The following is a 12,581-nucleotide window of genomic DNA, read 5'->3' on the forward strand; positions in this document are numbered from 1 at the left end:
AGAGCCCACGCCGAGCTCCCAGCCCGGGGGCGCGGAGACGCGAGCCAAGAACGCGCGGGGTCACGCGCCGGGCAAGCGCCAAACTGGCCGCAGCCCCGGAGCGGCCCTGAGGGCGGGGCCGCTGCGGGGCGGGGCGGGGCGGGGCGGGACGGGGCGGGGCCGGCCGCGCCGGGCGGGAGGAGGCCGGGGGCGGCTAGGGTGTCACCGCCAACCCGCTCCGGCCGGAAACGGGCGCTTGTTTCCGGCCGGACGGCCGAAAGCCAGCGATCCTGAACCAGCCGCTGGAGTCGGAGTGGCGACCCGGTGTGGAGCCGGCGGGAAGCCGCTGGGGAGAGGCCAGCTTCGGTCAGTCCCGGCTTGGCTCCAGCTCCAGTTCCTGTGGGGAGCAACAGTCGCGGTCGCAGTGTCGGCCTCCGCCTCCATCGTCGTCGGGGGAGGGGCCGCTCGGACCCCGGGGTCACTGCCGAGGAATGAGGAGAGGCGGCCGGGCCCCGCGCTCCGCCCCGGCCTAGAGCCTTGCCCCGAGAGTCGCGAGGGTAACGGAGCCCCCAGCCCTGACACCCTCCCCGTCTCCCCCCGCCCCTCCCGCCTCTCCAGCGCCCCAAACTCTGCGCCTCCGAGCTCCACTGCTCCCTCTTTCTGACCAGACTTCACCCGAAGCCATCTCCCTTGAGCGCCCGCTCCTCGCCTCGCCTCGCCGCTCCTCGCTTTGGTCCCCTCCTTCCCCTTCGCGCCAGCCTTTCACCTGCGTCCTGCGCTCCCAGCCCTGCCCGGCCGGTCCTGTCCTCTCCCGAGCTGTGCTGGGCAGTGTGGATGGCCCCCTCTTGTCAGCCAGACTTCGGGGGAGGGACGGCGGAGCTTTAGGGTGGTCAGGATGCAGCCGCCGCCCCCTCACCCCAGGAGGAGAAAGTTCTTCTAAAGTTACTTTTAAGTATAATGAAAAGACAAGTTTGTTCTCCTTATCGATAGCCCAACCGAGGTGCGTCCAGTAATGGGGGGGGGGGGGGAGAGAGAGAGAGACAGAGAGAGACAGAGACAGAGACAGAGAGAGAGAGGGAGGCGCAGAGGCTGTGTGTGAGTGTAGGTGTAGAAATTCTAGGGCAGGCTATGGACTTTAGAAAAAAAGAAAAGTTGCTCTGAGCCGATGGAAACTTTAGAAACTGATGATGAGTAAGCCGGGGGCTGCGTGATCTCACTCTTCTCATAATTACTAGGTTAACGGTGTGGCTCCTGTCGAGATGGAATGGGATTTGTTTACTGGGCCGGCGTATTTTTAGCCTGTCGGCTCACAAGGACCAGCCCTCAGAGTCTGTCTTTCCTCTCTGGAGATAGAGTGTCTATCTAACCTAGGTGTCTTTTCTGAGCACAAAGCGCATGTAAAAATGGGGAAGTTGAAAGAATCGGACTGGTGAAATTTGAACTAAGATTACCTCCCCCCGAAGAAGAAATCAAAAAACTTCTTAGAGAATTCTTAGGGAATTTTCATGTCTGCAAAGCCAAGAGCTAACGACTTTGACTTTTGCTTTTCTTATCTTTTTGCGAGTACTACAGGCGATGTTTTGTTTAGGTAATTTGTCGGTCTTTGGCTTTTCCCACTATATATTTAGGAGTCTTTCAGGAGGCTGACCTCTTGTCTCTCAAAACCTGTTTCAGAGGTGGAAAGCAGGGTCAGAACTAGTAGTGGTGCTAAGATGAATCTAAAAGAATCGCTGATCTCTAACTTTTTCTCTATTGTATAACTAAAAAGACACTTCAAAAATGTGTTTCTTAGACAATGAGATTCTGTTCCTGAAGGGATGGAGAAGTCTGCCAGGGGGAATCAGACTTATAGTTAAACGTTGGTCGTACATAACTTACAAATGAACACATTCTAGGTAAACAATGAGGAATTAATTATGTTCTTTGCCCTCATTGTTTTCAAGCAGGTCTTTTGAGTTTACTAACCTGCTGTGCTAGTCTGTTGATATTTTGAAGGCTGAACAGAACTGTACGATAAAAGAAATTGGCTGTTCCTCTCGTCCAGAGCTGAATGGCAGTCTGTTCTAACTTCGCTAGTCAACTGGCATCTTCAGAGCGCCTTCCTAACACAGGCCCGTTTCTGTGCAAGAGATTGAACATGAACACAAATCTTAGCTCATGCTACGAATAATTGAGAAGGTAAATATGCTGAAAACATATGTTCCAAAACCAAAATAGATTTTTTTCTATTATCCCTCTCATTTAGGATTATCAGCACCTTTCTGCCAATCATTATCCATTAACGTGAATAATTTAGGATTGAATAGATGTGTGCTTGGGACATTACACATTCAAGCAGGCAGTAAAGAGGGAAAGTTGTTTCCAGACTACTACTGTGGTATTTATTTTTGGTGGTCTGATTTGTCTTATTCCTTTCATTTAGTACCAAGGATGACTTCTGTGGGGGAAAAACAGTAAAACTTTGCCAAAGAAAAAAGGCTGGTGTGCTGTATAAGGCAGGATGACCAGCTGGACGCTCATGTTAGATGCACTGTGGTGGAGTTATGCCGCTGACTTGGAAATGTTCTTGAAGCAATAATTGCTCTCTCTCTCTTTTCCTCTCCCCTCTCCTACCCACTAGTGGAAAAATATTTCAGTTGGAGTCCAAAACTGGATTAAACCACATGTATCCTCTTGGAGTCTTGACTGTAATAGTTGTTTTAATCTGTGTGGGTTGGCTGGTGCCAATAGTTGTCCCGACATACGGCTAATTTCTGTTTACATCTAACTTCCTCTTGTTGAACTGTATATATTACTCGACAGGGTGGGGATGGAAGAGTGTATCAACCCAGAAATGGGTGTAGAGCAAGCAGCCCAGTAGCTCCCCGCCACTCTTCTCAGTTCTTAGAAAGCTTTTAGTAGAAATTTGAGGTACATTGTAAGCAGCCAAGTGAGCTATGATGGAACAATTTAGTATCACAAATAAATGCTCACATTGTTATGAGAGCATTGTATTGCTTGTTAAAGTTTCTGAGCTCCCAAATGCCTCAAGTATTCTAATAGTGCTGGCTGAGACTGTGGGGTGTGGGGAGTGTGTGTGTGTGTGTGTGTGTGTGTGTGTCCGGGGAAGTGTCCCTCTCTCCACAAACACTTATCTCACCCAAAGGGAAAAGTCAGTCCTTGGAAATGGGATCTCAGTGATCTGTTTCCTGTGTGGAATGGTGACTGGAATCTTAGTAGCGCCTGATAGATTCAGACAATTCAAATTCTGTACAGGGCAGTTTCATCATGAACTCCCGAATGCAATTGGCTTTTTAAGATAATAGAAGAGAGGACTTGCAAACTCCTTGCTGAATGATGCTCGAGCCCTCCTCTGGCTGAAGCAGCCTCCAGGCTCCAGTGGCAGCCTTGGGGAGCTAGAAAGATGTGAAACAGGTGTCTTCCCTCTGAGTGGGGGAGGAGGGCTAGGGAGGTGGCACATGGGACAGGGAGGATGATGACATATAAATGGGAGGAGGCTTTAGTGCTTAAACCCTTTAAATGTGGGAAACTGTCTAAGCAGAGCCGAGTTTAATGTATTATGCTGGCATGTGTATGGGCTGGGGAGAACTTGAAGTAGCACGGAATTAATACGAGTAAGCAAAGGGAACTCTCTGAATCAGTGTGCTTTGAAATGGACTTGGGAGGTTATGGATTAGCCATATAAAACCATGGACTATGAGATTAGATGGACTTTGGTTCTTTTCTTTATGACGTGACCTTGCCCGTGTCATTACATTGAAGTCAATGAAAAATGTTTTCTGTGTTAGGAATAAAAGAAAAAGATTTCTTGAGGGACTGGGGATGCTTGCTTAGCATGCAGAGATCCCTAGATTCTGTTCCCAGCACTGCACAGATTGGGTGTGCTGATGCATATATGTAATCCCTGTACCTGGGAGGCAGAGGCAAGAGGATCACAGGTTTATGGGCAGCCTTCCTTGGCAATGTAGGGAATTCATACCCAGCCTGGGGTACATGAAACCTAGTGTCAAACACCTAACGAAAGCATTTTCCAAATAAAGTATAGAATGTGCAGTGTGCAATGATGGTATGTATGAATGACTAAACTATGTGTGAGGGTGACTGGGGAGAATGTGGGTTGGTCAAGTCACGGGGAGGAAGAGGGTGGAAGGGACTCAGAGGCCGGACTGTTGGATGTGGATAGAAGGGTCAATAGAGTCATTGTAGGTCCATGAACAAAGGATGGATTTAATGCGAAATATTGAGCCCTTTGGTCCAGGAACTCAGGGACAAGGAGTCAGGCAGGAGCCAGTACATTGTGACTCTCCTGCTTCTTCTCTACCGTCCTGGCCCAGAGAGAGCCAGTATATGAAAGACTCTGTGTAGAAGGTTTTGTGTCTGCATACCTTGCTGTCTGGGCTCTGCTTGTCCCTGTCTCATGTGCACCAGCCTGGGGAGAAATCGAAAGACTATGGTGGGGCTCTGCTCAAGAGCTTGTGGTAAGGGTGACATTATGCTTCAAGGGCATTTGTTTCTGCTAACATAGAGAGTACTGGCATAAGAATTCAACACTTTATGAACAAATGTATTATTTTAAAAATGCATTATTTTGCTTGGTGGTGGTGGCACAGGCCTTTAATCCCAGCACTCGGGAGGCAGAGGCAGGCGGATCTCTGTGAGTTTGAGGCCAGCCTGGTCTACAGAGCGAGTTCCGGGACAGCCAGGGCTACACAGTGAAACCCTGTCTCAAAACAAAACAAAACAACTCAAAAAACAAAAAATATTATTTTTAAAGTTACACTTCCTATTTTGGGAGTTATACTGATGTTGGATTTTACATCTCTAAGCCTATATTACCTGGTAGCGAGGAAAAGACTGTAGGAATGATGAAGTACAATTAATTAATTTTGGCTTAAATATTTGGCTTTAGAAATCCATAAAATTAATAGTCCATTTATGGGTAATTAAAACCAGACTACTAAGTATCTTAATGTAGGCTAATTTCAAAATCTGTGAAGGTCAAATGTGGCCTCTCAGGCTATCTCCTTCCTGCATAAGAACATTGCTAGCTGATGTCTGTATTCCAGCTAGAATGAATCTTCATTTACAGTATCTGGGGGCTCTCTGTATTGTTAAAGGGCACTGAAAAATCTTCTCCAGATACCTTGAAGGAAAATTCTTTGATAATAGGAGTAATTGAGAAAAGGGGTGTGTGTGAAAGGTCGCCCTGTAAACAGAAGCACGCAGCGGTTGTGTAGTAGACTCACTGCCCTCATTGCTGCCGGCTGCCACCTTCCTGTAGTCATTGCAGAACTATGTGTTTGTGATGTCAGGAGCACAGATTAGTCCTTACCTTGAGTCAGGTGATTCTGTTTCTGAGCTGGAAACCAGAGGCAGCAAAGGCAGGGGGTTTTATCATGTACAGCTAGTTTGGGATTAATTTCAACTGTATTGTTTAGTTATGTCTTATCCCTTTATTTCCTCTAAGAATTAGTTTGGGGTAAGAGGAATTAATTAAACTTGTTTTATTCAGTTCTGTGCTAAGTGCTTGAAGGACTGGGAGAAATGACAGCTTCGTGTCCTTGAAGAGTTTGGGGTTCAGTTGCAAGTAAGAAGAAGGGAATGGCTGTCCATTGAGCCTGTACTTACATGCCAGGCACAATTTTTAAATTGAAAGTATATTATCAATTGCATAACCCAGGCCTTATACCATAGACTTTAGGAGACTAGTACTCTGGGAATTATGGAAGGTACCACAGAGGAATTATAGCATTTCAGATGCTTTTAAAAAATGCATTAGGAAAGACAGATATAGTGACGCACACCCTGTAATCCCAAATCCTAGCACATGAGAGGCTGAAGATCAAAGATTGTGGGTGCTCTAGACCAGCTAGAGCAGCAAACTGTATACATAAAACCAGGCATTGGTGGCGCACGCCTTTAATCCTAGCCCCTGGGAGGCAGAAGCAGGTGGATCTCTGAGTTCTAGGACAGCCTGGGCTATTCAGAGAAGCCCCGCCTCAACAAAACAAAACCACCACTACAAAAACCAAGAAATCGAAGGGCCAAGTCCTGGAAACAGTTAAGACGTTGTAGATGTTGACTGGATTGAGTGGCAGTGAAATGAGGGTGGTTTGGGGTTGTGTTAATGAGAAAAGGGAGTCTTAAAAAGCGAGGCTAACTAGGGAAAAGGGAACCCATGAAGACTTCTTAATTAGAATAGTAATATGACAGTAAGATGCAAGTTGGCTGCTTGTTTTAAAGAGAAGAGAGTTTGCTGTCTGCAGTCTGAGTGAGGAGGCCTGAGAATAGCTTTTGAAGGTAGAGTACAGAAAAGAGGAGAAATAAGATAGTGAAGAGAAAGTTGAAGCTCGTGAGGACCAGGTACCGGGTATGGGAGACAGAAGGGCCATGAGTCAGATAGGGCTTGTCAAGCCTGAGCTGTATGAGACACTGCCTGAGATGAAGACATAACAAAGGGGCCGAGGATTTAGCTCAGTAGTAGAGCACTTGCCTAGCAACCAAAAAAAAAAAAAAAAAAAAAAACCAAACCAAACCAAACCAAAACAAAACCAAACAAAAACAAAAAGACATTACAAAGATTTCCTTAGTTTTACTTTCTAAAAAATTTTGTATGTGTGTGGGAGGTCCTTCATGTATGTATTTGTACCATGAGCATGCCTCTCTTGGCCAGGTTGGGGTGCCAGATTCCCTAAAACTGTAGTTACAGGTGGTTATGAGCCACCTGATATGAGTGCTGGGTCCTGAACCCTGGTCCTCTGAAAGAGCAGCAAGTGCTCTTAAATACTTAGCCATCTCCGTGGCCTCAGAGTTCCTTATTTTAAAGGAAATATTTGATTTCAAGTGGTACACATTCAGACAAAAGCTGTGTTGGTTGCCAGAGTTAAAGCTGGGTGGAGGCAGCGGCTAACAGGGTTACCAGATGCAGTAGCTGTAGTTGTGTGAGGATGGGTTTAGAGGGAGCAGCATGGGAAAGACAACAGTGAGCCTGAGTGTTAGCATTCTTCCTTCCAGCCCAGCCCAGTTGGTTCTTTCTCCTTCCCTGTTGATTTGGTTCTGTTTTCTATTCTTCTGCCCTAGCCAGTATCTACTGGATGTCTCCCATTTTACAGACTCTGTCCTGTATACTAAAGAGATGGGAATGGGTCAGGAAAAGTCTCTGCCCACAAGGAGCATAGGGTCTAATTTAATGGTTCTCAGCATGGTGGGTCCCATATCAGATACTTACATTACTATTCATAACAGTAGCAAAGTTATAAAAGGTATGCAAAAGCAAAAAGTTATGAAGTAGCAACAAAATAATTTTATGGTTGGGAGTCACCACAACATGAACTGTCTTAAAGGGTCACAGTGTCGGGAAGGTTGAGAACCACTGGTCTAATGGAAAGGTAGTAGATATATAGATGAAGTGTGATCAAAGCTATAGTAATCGTTATGGGTCAGTTCTGTTGTGGGCATGCAAGGATAGGACAAATGATAGACTCCCAGAGGAGAGAGCATTGCCCAGGAAATGACGAGCCAAGCATGTAGCCTGCAGGAGACTCTAGCTTGAGGGAAAGTGCTTAAAGGAGTGAAGCAGATCCATGGAGTGTCTAAGAAATTACAGCTGGCAGACAAGAGTGGGCGAGGCTGGATCATGTGGAGCTTCATCTGTCAATATGTCCATCCATCCATGCATCCATTGTTTATTGAGATGGAGTTTCATGCAGTAACCTATGCAGGCCTGGAATTTAACTATGTAGGTCAGGCTGGTCTTGAACTTACAGCTAGGTGTTCTTCTGCCAGCCTCATAGGTGCTTCTGAGTACAGATGTGAACCTCGTGCCTGGCTTCTGCTTATTTTGTGGTGTTGAGAGTTGAACTCAGTGTTTCATGCATGCTGGGGTGTGTGCTCTACCACTGGAGTGCTTTATCCGGTAGCTCAGGAAATGGTGAGGTGGTAAGGATTATAAGCATATGGCGATAGATTTCAAATCCAAGACAGGTTATTTCAGTGGTGTATAAAGTGTATTTGAGATGAACAAGACAGAAGGCCTTTTAGTAATTTCCTGTTTAACTAGAGCACATTGGTTGATGGAATTTATGGAGTCAGAGAATTGGAGGGATTATGATGTTTTCTTATTGATTTTCAGGTTGAATACCTGAGGATTTAATCAGTCACAGAGTGGTTTTAATGGCCCAGTCTAGAATTCAGTCTTCAGTGGTTGGCCTTTGGCAGGTGATTAATAAATGTGAGGTCACCACACTGTTCTCTCTCTGTCCTGTTTCAGTGTTTGGGAGAAACAAACAAAAATAAGACAAGAGCTTATTATTACCCCATCAACTGTCTTTTTTAGCCAAGTGAGCAGTGGTGTTTCCCAAGGCCTGACGGAGAAAATCCTGCAAGTACCACTGAGAAGGACAAAAGTCGAATTAGGTGCCCAGGAGGGAGGTGAACAGTGTGTTGGGATTATAGCTGTAGTGGTTGGATGTAGAAGGAGGGCAAGGTTTTACCGAGGATGCAGATCTGTTTTTCTTCCCCACTGAATTCCCTTCCCATTAAACTTAGTTTTAAGTTGGGCCAGCAAAACTTTCGTTATTAAGAAGAGGCTGTGGCTTAGTATGGTGGCCTACTGCTGTAATCCCAGCACTTAAGGGGTTGATGCCGGAGGATGGTGAGTTTGAGGCTAGCTTGTACTATAATAGAGAGATCTTGTCATCACCCCCCTGGATCCCCAGCCAGCATGGTGGCTCATCCCAGCACTTAGTAGGCTAAGGTAGAAGGACTTTGGGAAATTTGAGCCCAGCCTGGGTTACATAGTGAGTATCAGGACTGTTTGGATCACAGAATGAGACTTTGTCTCAAAAAACAACAATGACAAACAAACAAACAAAAACCTCAATCCAAACCAATAGGCCTAGGAAATCAGACACTACTCGGATTGGAATTTTGTGCTTTTAATTGTGGAAGGAGATTGTTTTATGAGAGTCTTTGTGTGGCATGCTTTGCTGGGGAGGCACAGGATGAGATAGAGAGCATCTTTGGTTTCTGATTCCCCTGGGAAGGTACGACTCTGGGGAGTGTGGAAGGATGGGCACCTTCTGATGGCCTTCCTCAGGCCCTGACTGACTTGCGATTTTCTTCTGTCTTCCGAGCTGTGTCAACATCTTCCCCAGAGAAGGGCTTTGGTTTGGAAGCTGTCCACTTCAGCAGAGCTGCCAATTCTTGATTCTTTCTCAAGTGGGCAAGGGTACATTTTGTTTTGTTTGTGAGTGTTGGGGAGGGAGAAAGGAGGTACAGAAGAGCTACTCACAGCTGGTCCTTGTCCGGCTCCGTCTGTAGCTGCAGGGTCCCTGGCTTTGTTTGGGGGAGATGACTTTGCTGCCCCGGCATTGAAGTTGTTTGGGAAGGTGGTGGTTCTGGCTCCCCTCCGCTATCTGATTTGGGGTGGCAATATGAAAACTTCATTCTTAACCAGTATTGTCAGCCTCTCCTCCACCCTGTGCTAGACACTTCTTGTGTATACTGGGTGAAGTATTTATAACTCTTCAGCCTAGAATGAAACCAGTCATGTGTTCCCTTAAAACAGTGGTTCTCAACTTGTGGGGTGCAACCATTTTGGGGGTTGCTGAAGTACCCTTTCACAGGGGTCGCATATCAGATTTCCTGTATATCAGATGTTTTCATATTAGTAGCAAAAGTACAGTTTTGTAGCAACAAAAAAAATTTATGATTCAGGGTCACCTTTTCTATCTTGCTTCTGAGTGTTATTGCATTGATGGCACTTATTTCTGGTTTTCCTCTGTTGTGCTGGGCATCAACCTCAGGACCACCTTTGTATGCTAGGCAAGTGCTGTGCCACTAAGCTGTATTCCCCAACCCATGATCTCCCCAGTTTCCCAACTATCTAGCCCTTCCTTTTCAATTTTTGTTGTTTATTTTGTTTTTGTTTTTTGAGACAGGGTTTCTCTTTGTAGCCCTGGCTCTCCTGGGACTCACTATGTAGGTGACCCTGGAACCATCTGCCTCTGCCTCCTGAGTGCTGGGACTAAAGGCGTGTGCCATCATTGCCTGCCCCCTTTTCAGACTGACATGAGGAGCTGTTTTAAACATTTAGAACATTGTAGGGAAAAAGCCCTAACAGATAATTTTGAGCCCACGACTCAAATGTAAAGAATATTAGTATTTTATCATGCTTGTTGTAGCTGTCATGCACTCTAAAAAATGTTTTACAAATGTAGCCAAAGTCCTCCCCTTCCTGTTTTCAAGAAGAGACTGGGCCTGATCATTTCATCTTAGATTTATACTTCCCCACATATTGCATATTCACAAACATGTCTGTGTATCCTGTATAAAGCTTATGTAAGTATAGTCTTACTTGAACAGACAATACAATATTTAGTGTTGTCAGCTGTCCAGCTGTGGGAACAGTTTATGCTGTCACTTTAAGTTACTTCCCCTCTGCCATGCTCGAGTCCCTACCACCCGTTAAGCTCCAGTTTGGTCTTTCACAGCATCTATTTACTTGTCTCCCGTAGGATGTGGTTGCCCGTCCCACTGCTGATCTGCACCATTTGGATGTACTTGTCATGAGTATTTGTCTAGTCTTGTGCTTTGGCTTATTTGTGCCGTTAGTATACTTCCGTCTAAGCACCGTAAGTGCTGTCAAGACAGATAAGTAGTCTCTTTTATTTTTGGTTTCCTTGTGGGTCTTACCACAGTAAGCATTTAGTAACTATTAGTCATGATTAGTAAGTAAGTGGTCAAATTAATAAAAAAAGTAAAGGTATCCATTGTGTTAGCGAGCTCTTGTTTTAATTTAAAATTTTGAGATGGCCCTATAAACAGAAAGCTTCCAAGGAAGCACTCTGCAATAAAAAGTGTATTGAGATGTCCATAAAGTCCACTCTGGACTAGTTTCCTGCAGGGGGTGAAAGCACACATTGGAGGTTGGAGTAGAAATCGATAGGTGGTATCATCGAAGTGGGAGACTCCTGGGAACTGATGCTGGTGCCTTTTGATCCTTGTGTGCTCCCGTGGCCAGGCTCACCACTCTAGCTATCAGATTCTGCTTTTGTCATCACAGTCTGAACATCCTCCACACACACACACACACACACATACACACACACACACACACACACACACAGCCACCTCTCTGTTTACTTACTAAATACTACTGAGGACCAGGAAATTTTGGCATCTAAAGAAAACATGATACACACATTCTTATATACATGTGTGCATATATTTTTAACCATGTCTCCCACCTTCACCACACATTTTTTACATACATGTGTACATGTACTTTTAGCCATGTCTCCTTCTACCTCTGGCTTCTCAACTTTTAAAATTTTTTTGAGATAGGTTCTCACTGTGTAGCTCACACTGACCTGTCCAAGAATTCATAGCTCTGCCTCAGCCTGCCCACTGGGGGACCAGAATTGTTTGTTGTTGTTTTTCCAGACAGGGTTTCTCTGTGTAACTCTGGCTGTCCTGGAACTTTCTCTCTTGAGTTCTAGTCCAGCCTGGTCTACAGAGTGAGTTCCAGGACAGCCAGGGCTACACAGAGAAACCCTGTCTTTAAAACAAAACAAAACTGAGGAGGCCAGGATGTTTCAAAAGCTACAGATGATTGTTTTTAAAACTTCAAAAGCATATTAGTTCTTCAGCATAGAGTCCTAATAAAACATTGTTTGGGCCTCAGTGATTTGCGCTACCCCCAAGTAAGAGTTAAATATTAAGGTAACTATATGAAATTGTTAAAAAACAGTCAAATATTGGTGATTTTATATACTTAAATTTATATGTTTAGCATGAAGTTTAATTTCCTCTTGGAGTTCTGAAGAGCAATATCATGAAGTTTTTGAAGTAGATAATCCCAAATCTAATTATACCTCTGAAATGTACTTCTTATTTTATTTCAACTGCTTTTCTTTACAATCATTATTAGATCAAATTTTGATGGAGTGTCTGTTTCGGATTACATGTATGGGGTATTGAGAAGGTTGTAAGGGAATGTGTGGGGCCAGAGTGACTTCAGTTAACATCTTCAGAATTGAGATGTTAGTTATTAGGGCTGCAGAGATAGTTCAGTTGGTAACTTAGCTTGGGCCAAGAAGCCTGGGGTGTGCCAGGTGGTGGTGGCGGCAGTGGCTCATGCTTTATAATCCCAGCACTCGGGAGGCAGAGGCAGGCGGATCTCTGTGAGTTCGAGGCCCTACAGAGTGAGTTCCAGGACAGGTACCGAAACTACACAGAGAAACCCTGTCTCAAAAAAACAAAAACAAAACAAAAGCCTGAGATGAAAACTTTGGCGGTGACTATGTGTGTGTAGTTGATTGTGTTAAGTGTAGTGAGTTTACACAGCCTATAAATGACACCTCCCCCCCCCTTTTGGCTGTCTCCATGCTACCTCTCTAGCCTCCATAGGGACGTCTGGTGTTGGAGAAAATTGCCTGTAGTCCTGTAGAGACTTGGGGAAGGGAGAGCAAAGGAGCTCCAGCCCCAGACTGTCTACTGCCCTATGTAGGGTGGGGGGGGGGGGTGCTGAGGTCGGAGAGAGCAAAGGAGCAGAGGTTAGCAGGTATTCCAGAATAGCACCGAGGACCGGAGCATAGCGT

The 12,581-nt window shown here is 45.5% G+C and overlaps 1 protein-coding gene across 3 annotated transcripts in view; it reads left to right on the plus strand.

Moving 5' to 3' along the window:
• The first annotated feature begins 210 nt into the window (after nucleotides 1-210).
• Nucleotides 211-12,581, plus strand: part of Otud7b (OTU deubiquitinase 7B) — a 60,393-nt gene continuing 48,022 nt past the window's right edge. Inside the window, exons 1-2 of one of the 3 annotated variants that reach the window (XM_036189934.1) lie at nucleotides 211-536; nucleotides 2,024-2,157. In XM_036189934.1, coding sequence (XP_036045827.1) covers nucleotides 2,137-2,157 — 21 coding nt within the window. In that variant the 5' untranslated portion in view covers nucleotides 211-536; nucleotides 2,024-2,136. Of the gene's footprint in view, nucleotides 537-2,023; nucleotides 2,158-4,307; nucleotides 4,458-12,581 lie in introns of those variants that run through there. The other 2 variants (XM_036189935.1, XM_036189936.1) reach the window with 2 other exon arrangements.

This window comes from Onychomys torridus, chromosome 6 (genome assembly GCF_903995425.1).
Source record: "Onychomys torridus chromosome 6, mOncTor1.1, whole genome shotgun sequence".
NCBI lineage: Eukaryota > Metazoa > Chordata > Mammalia > Rodentia > Cricetidae > Onychomys > Onychomys torridus.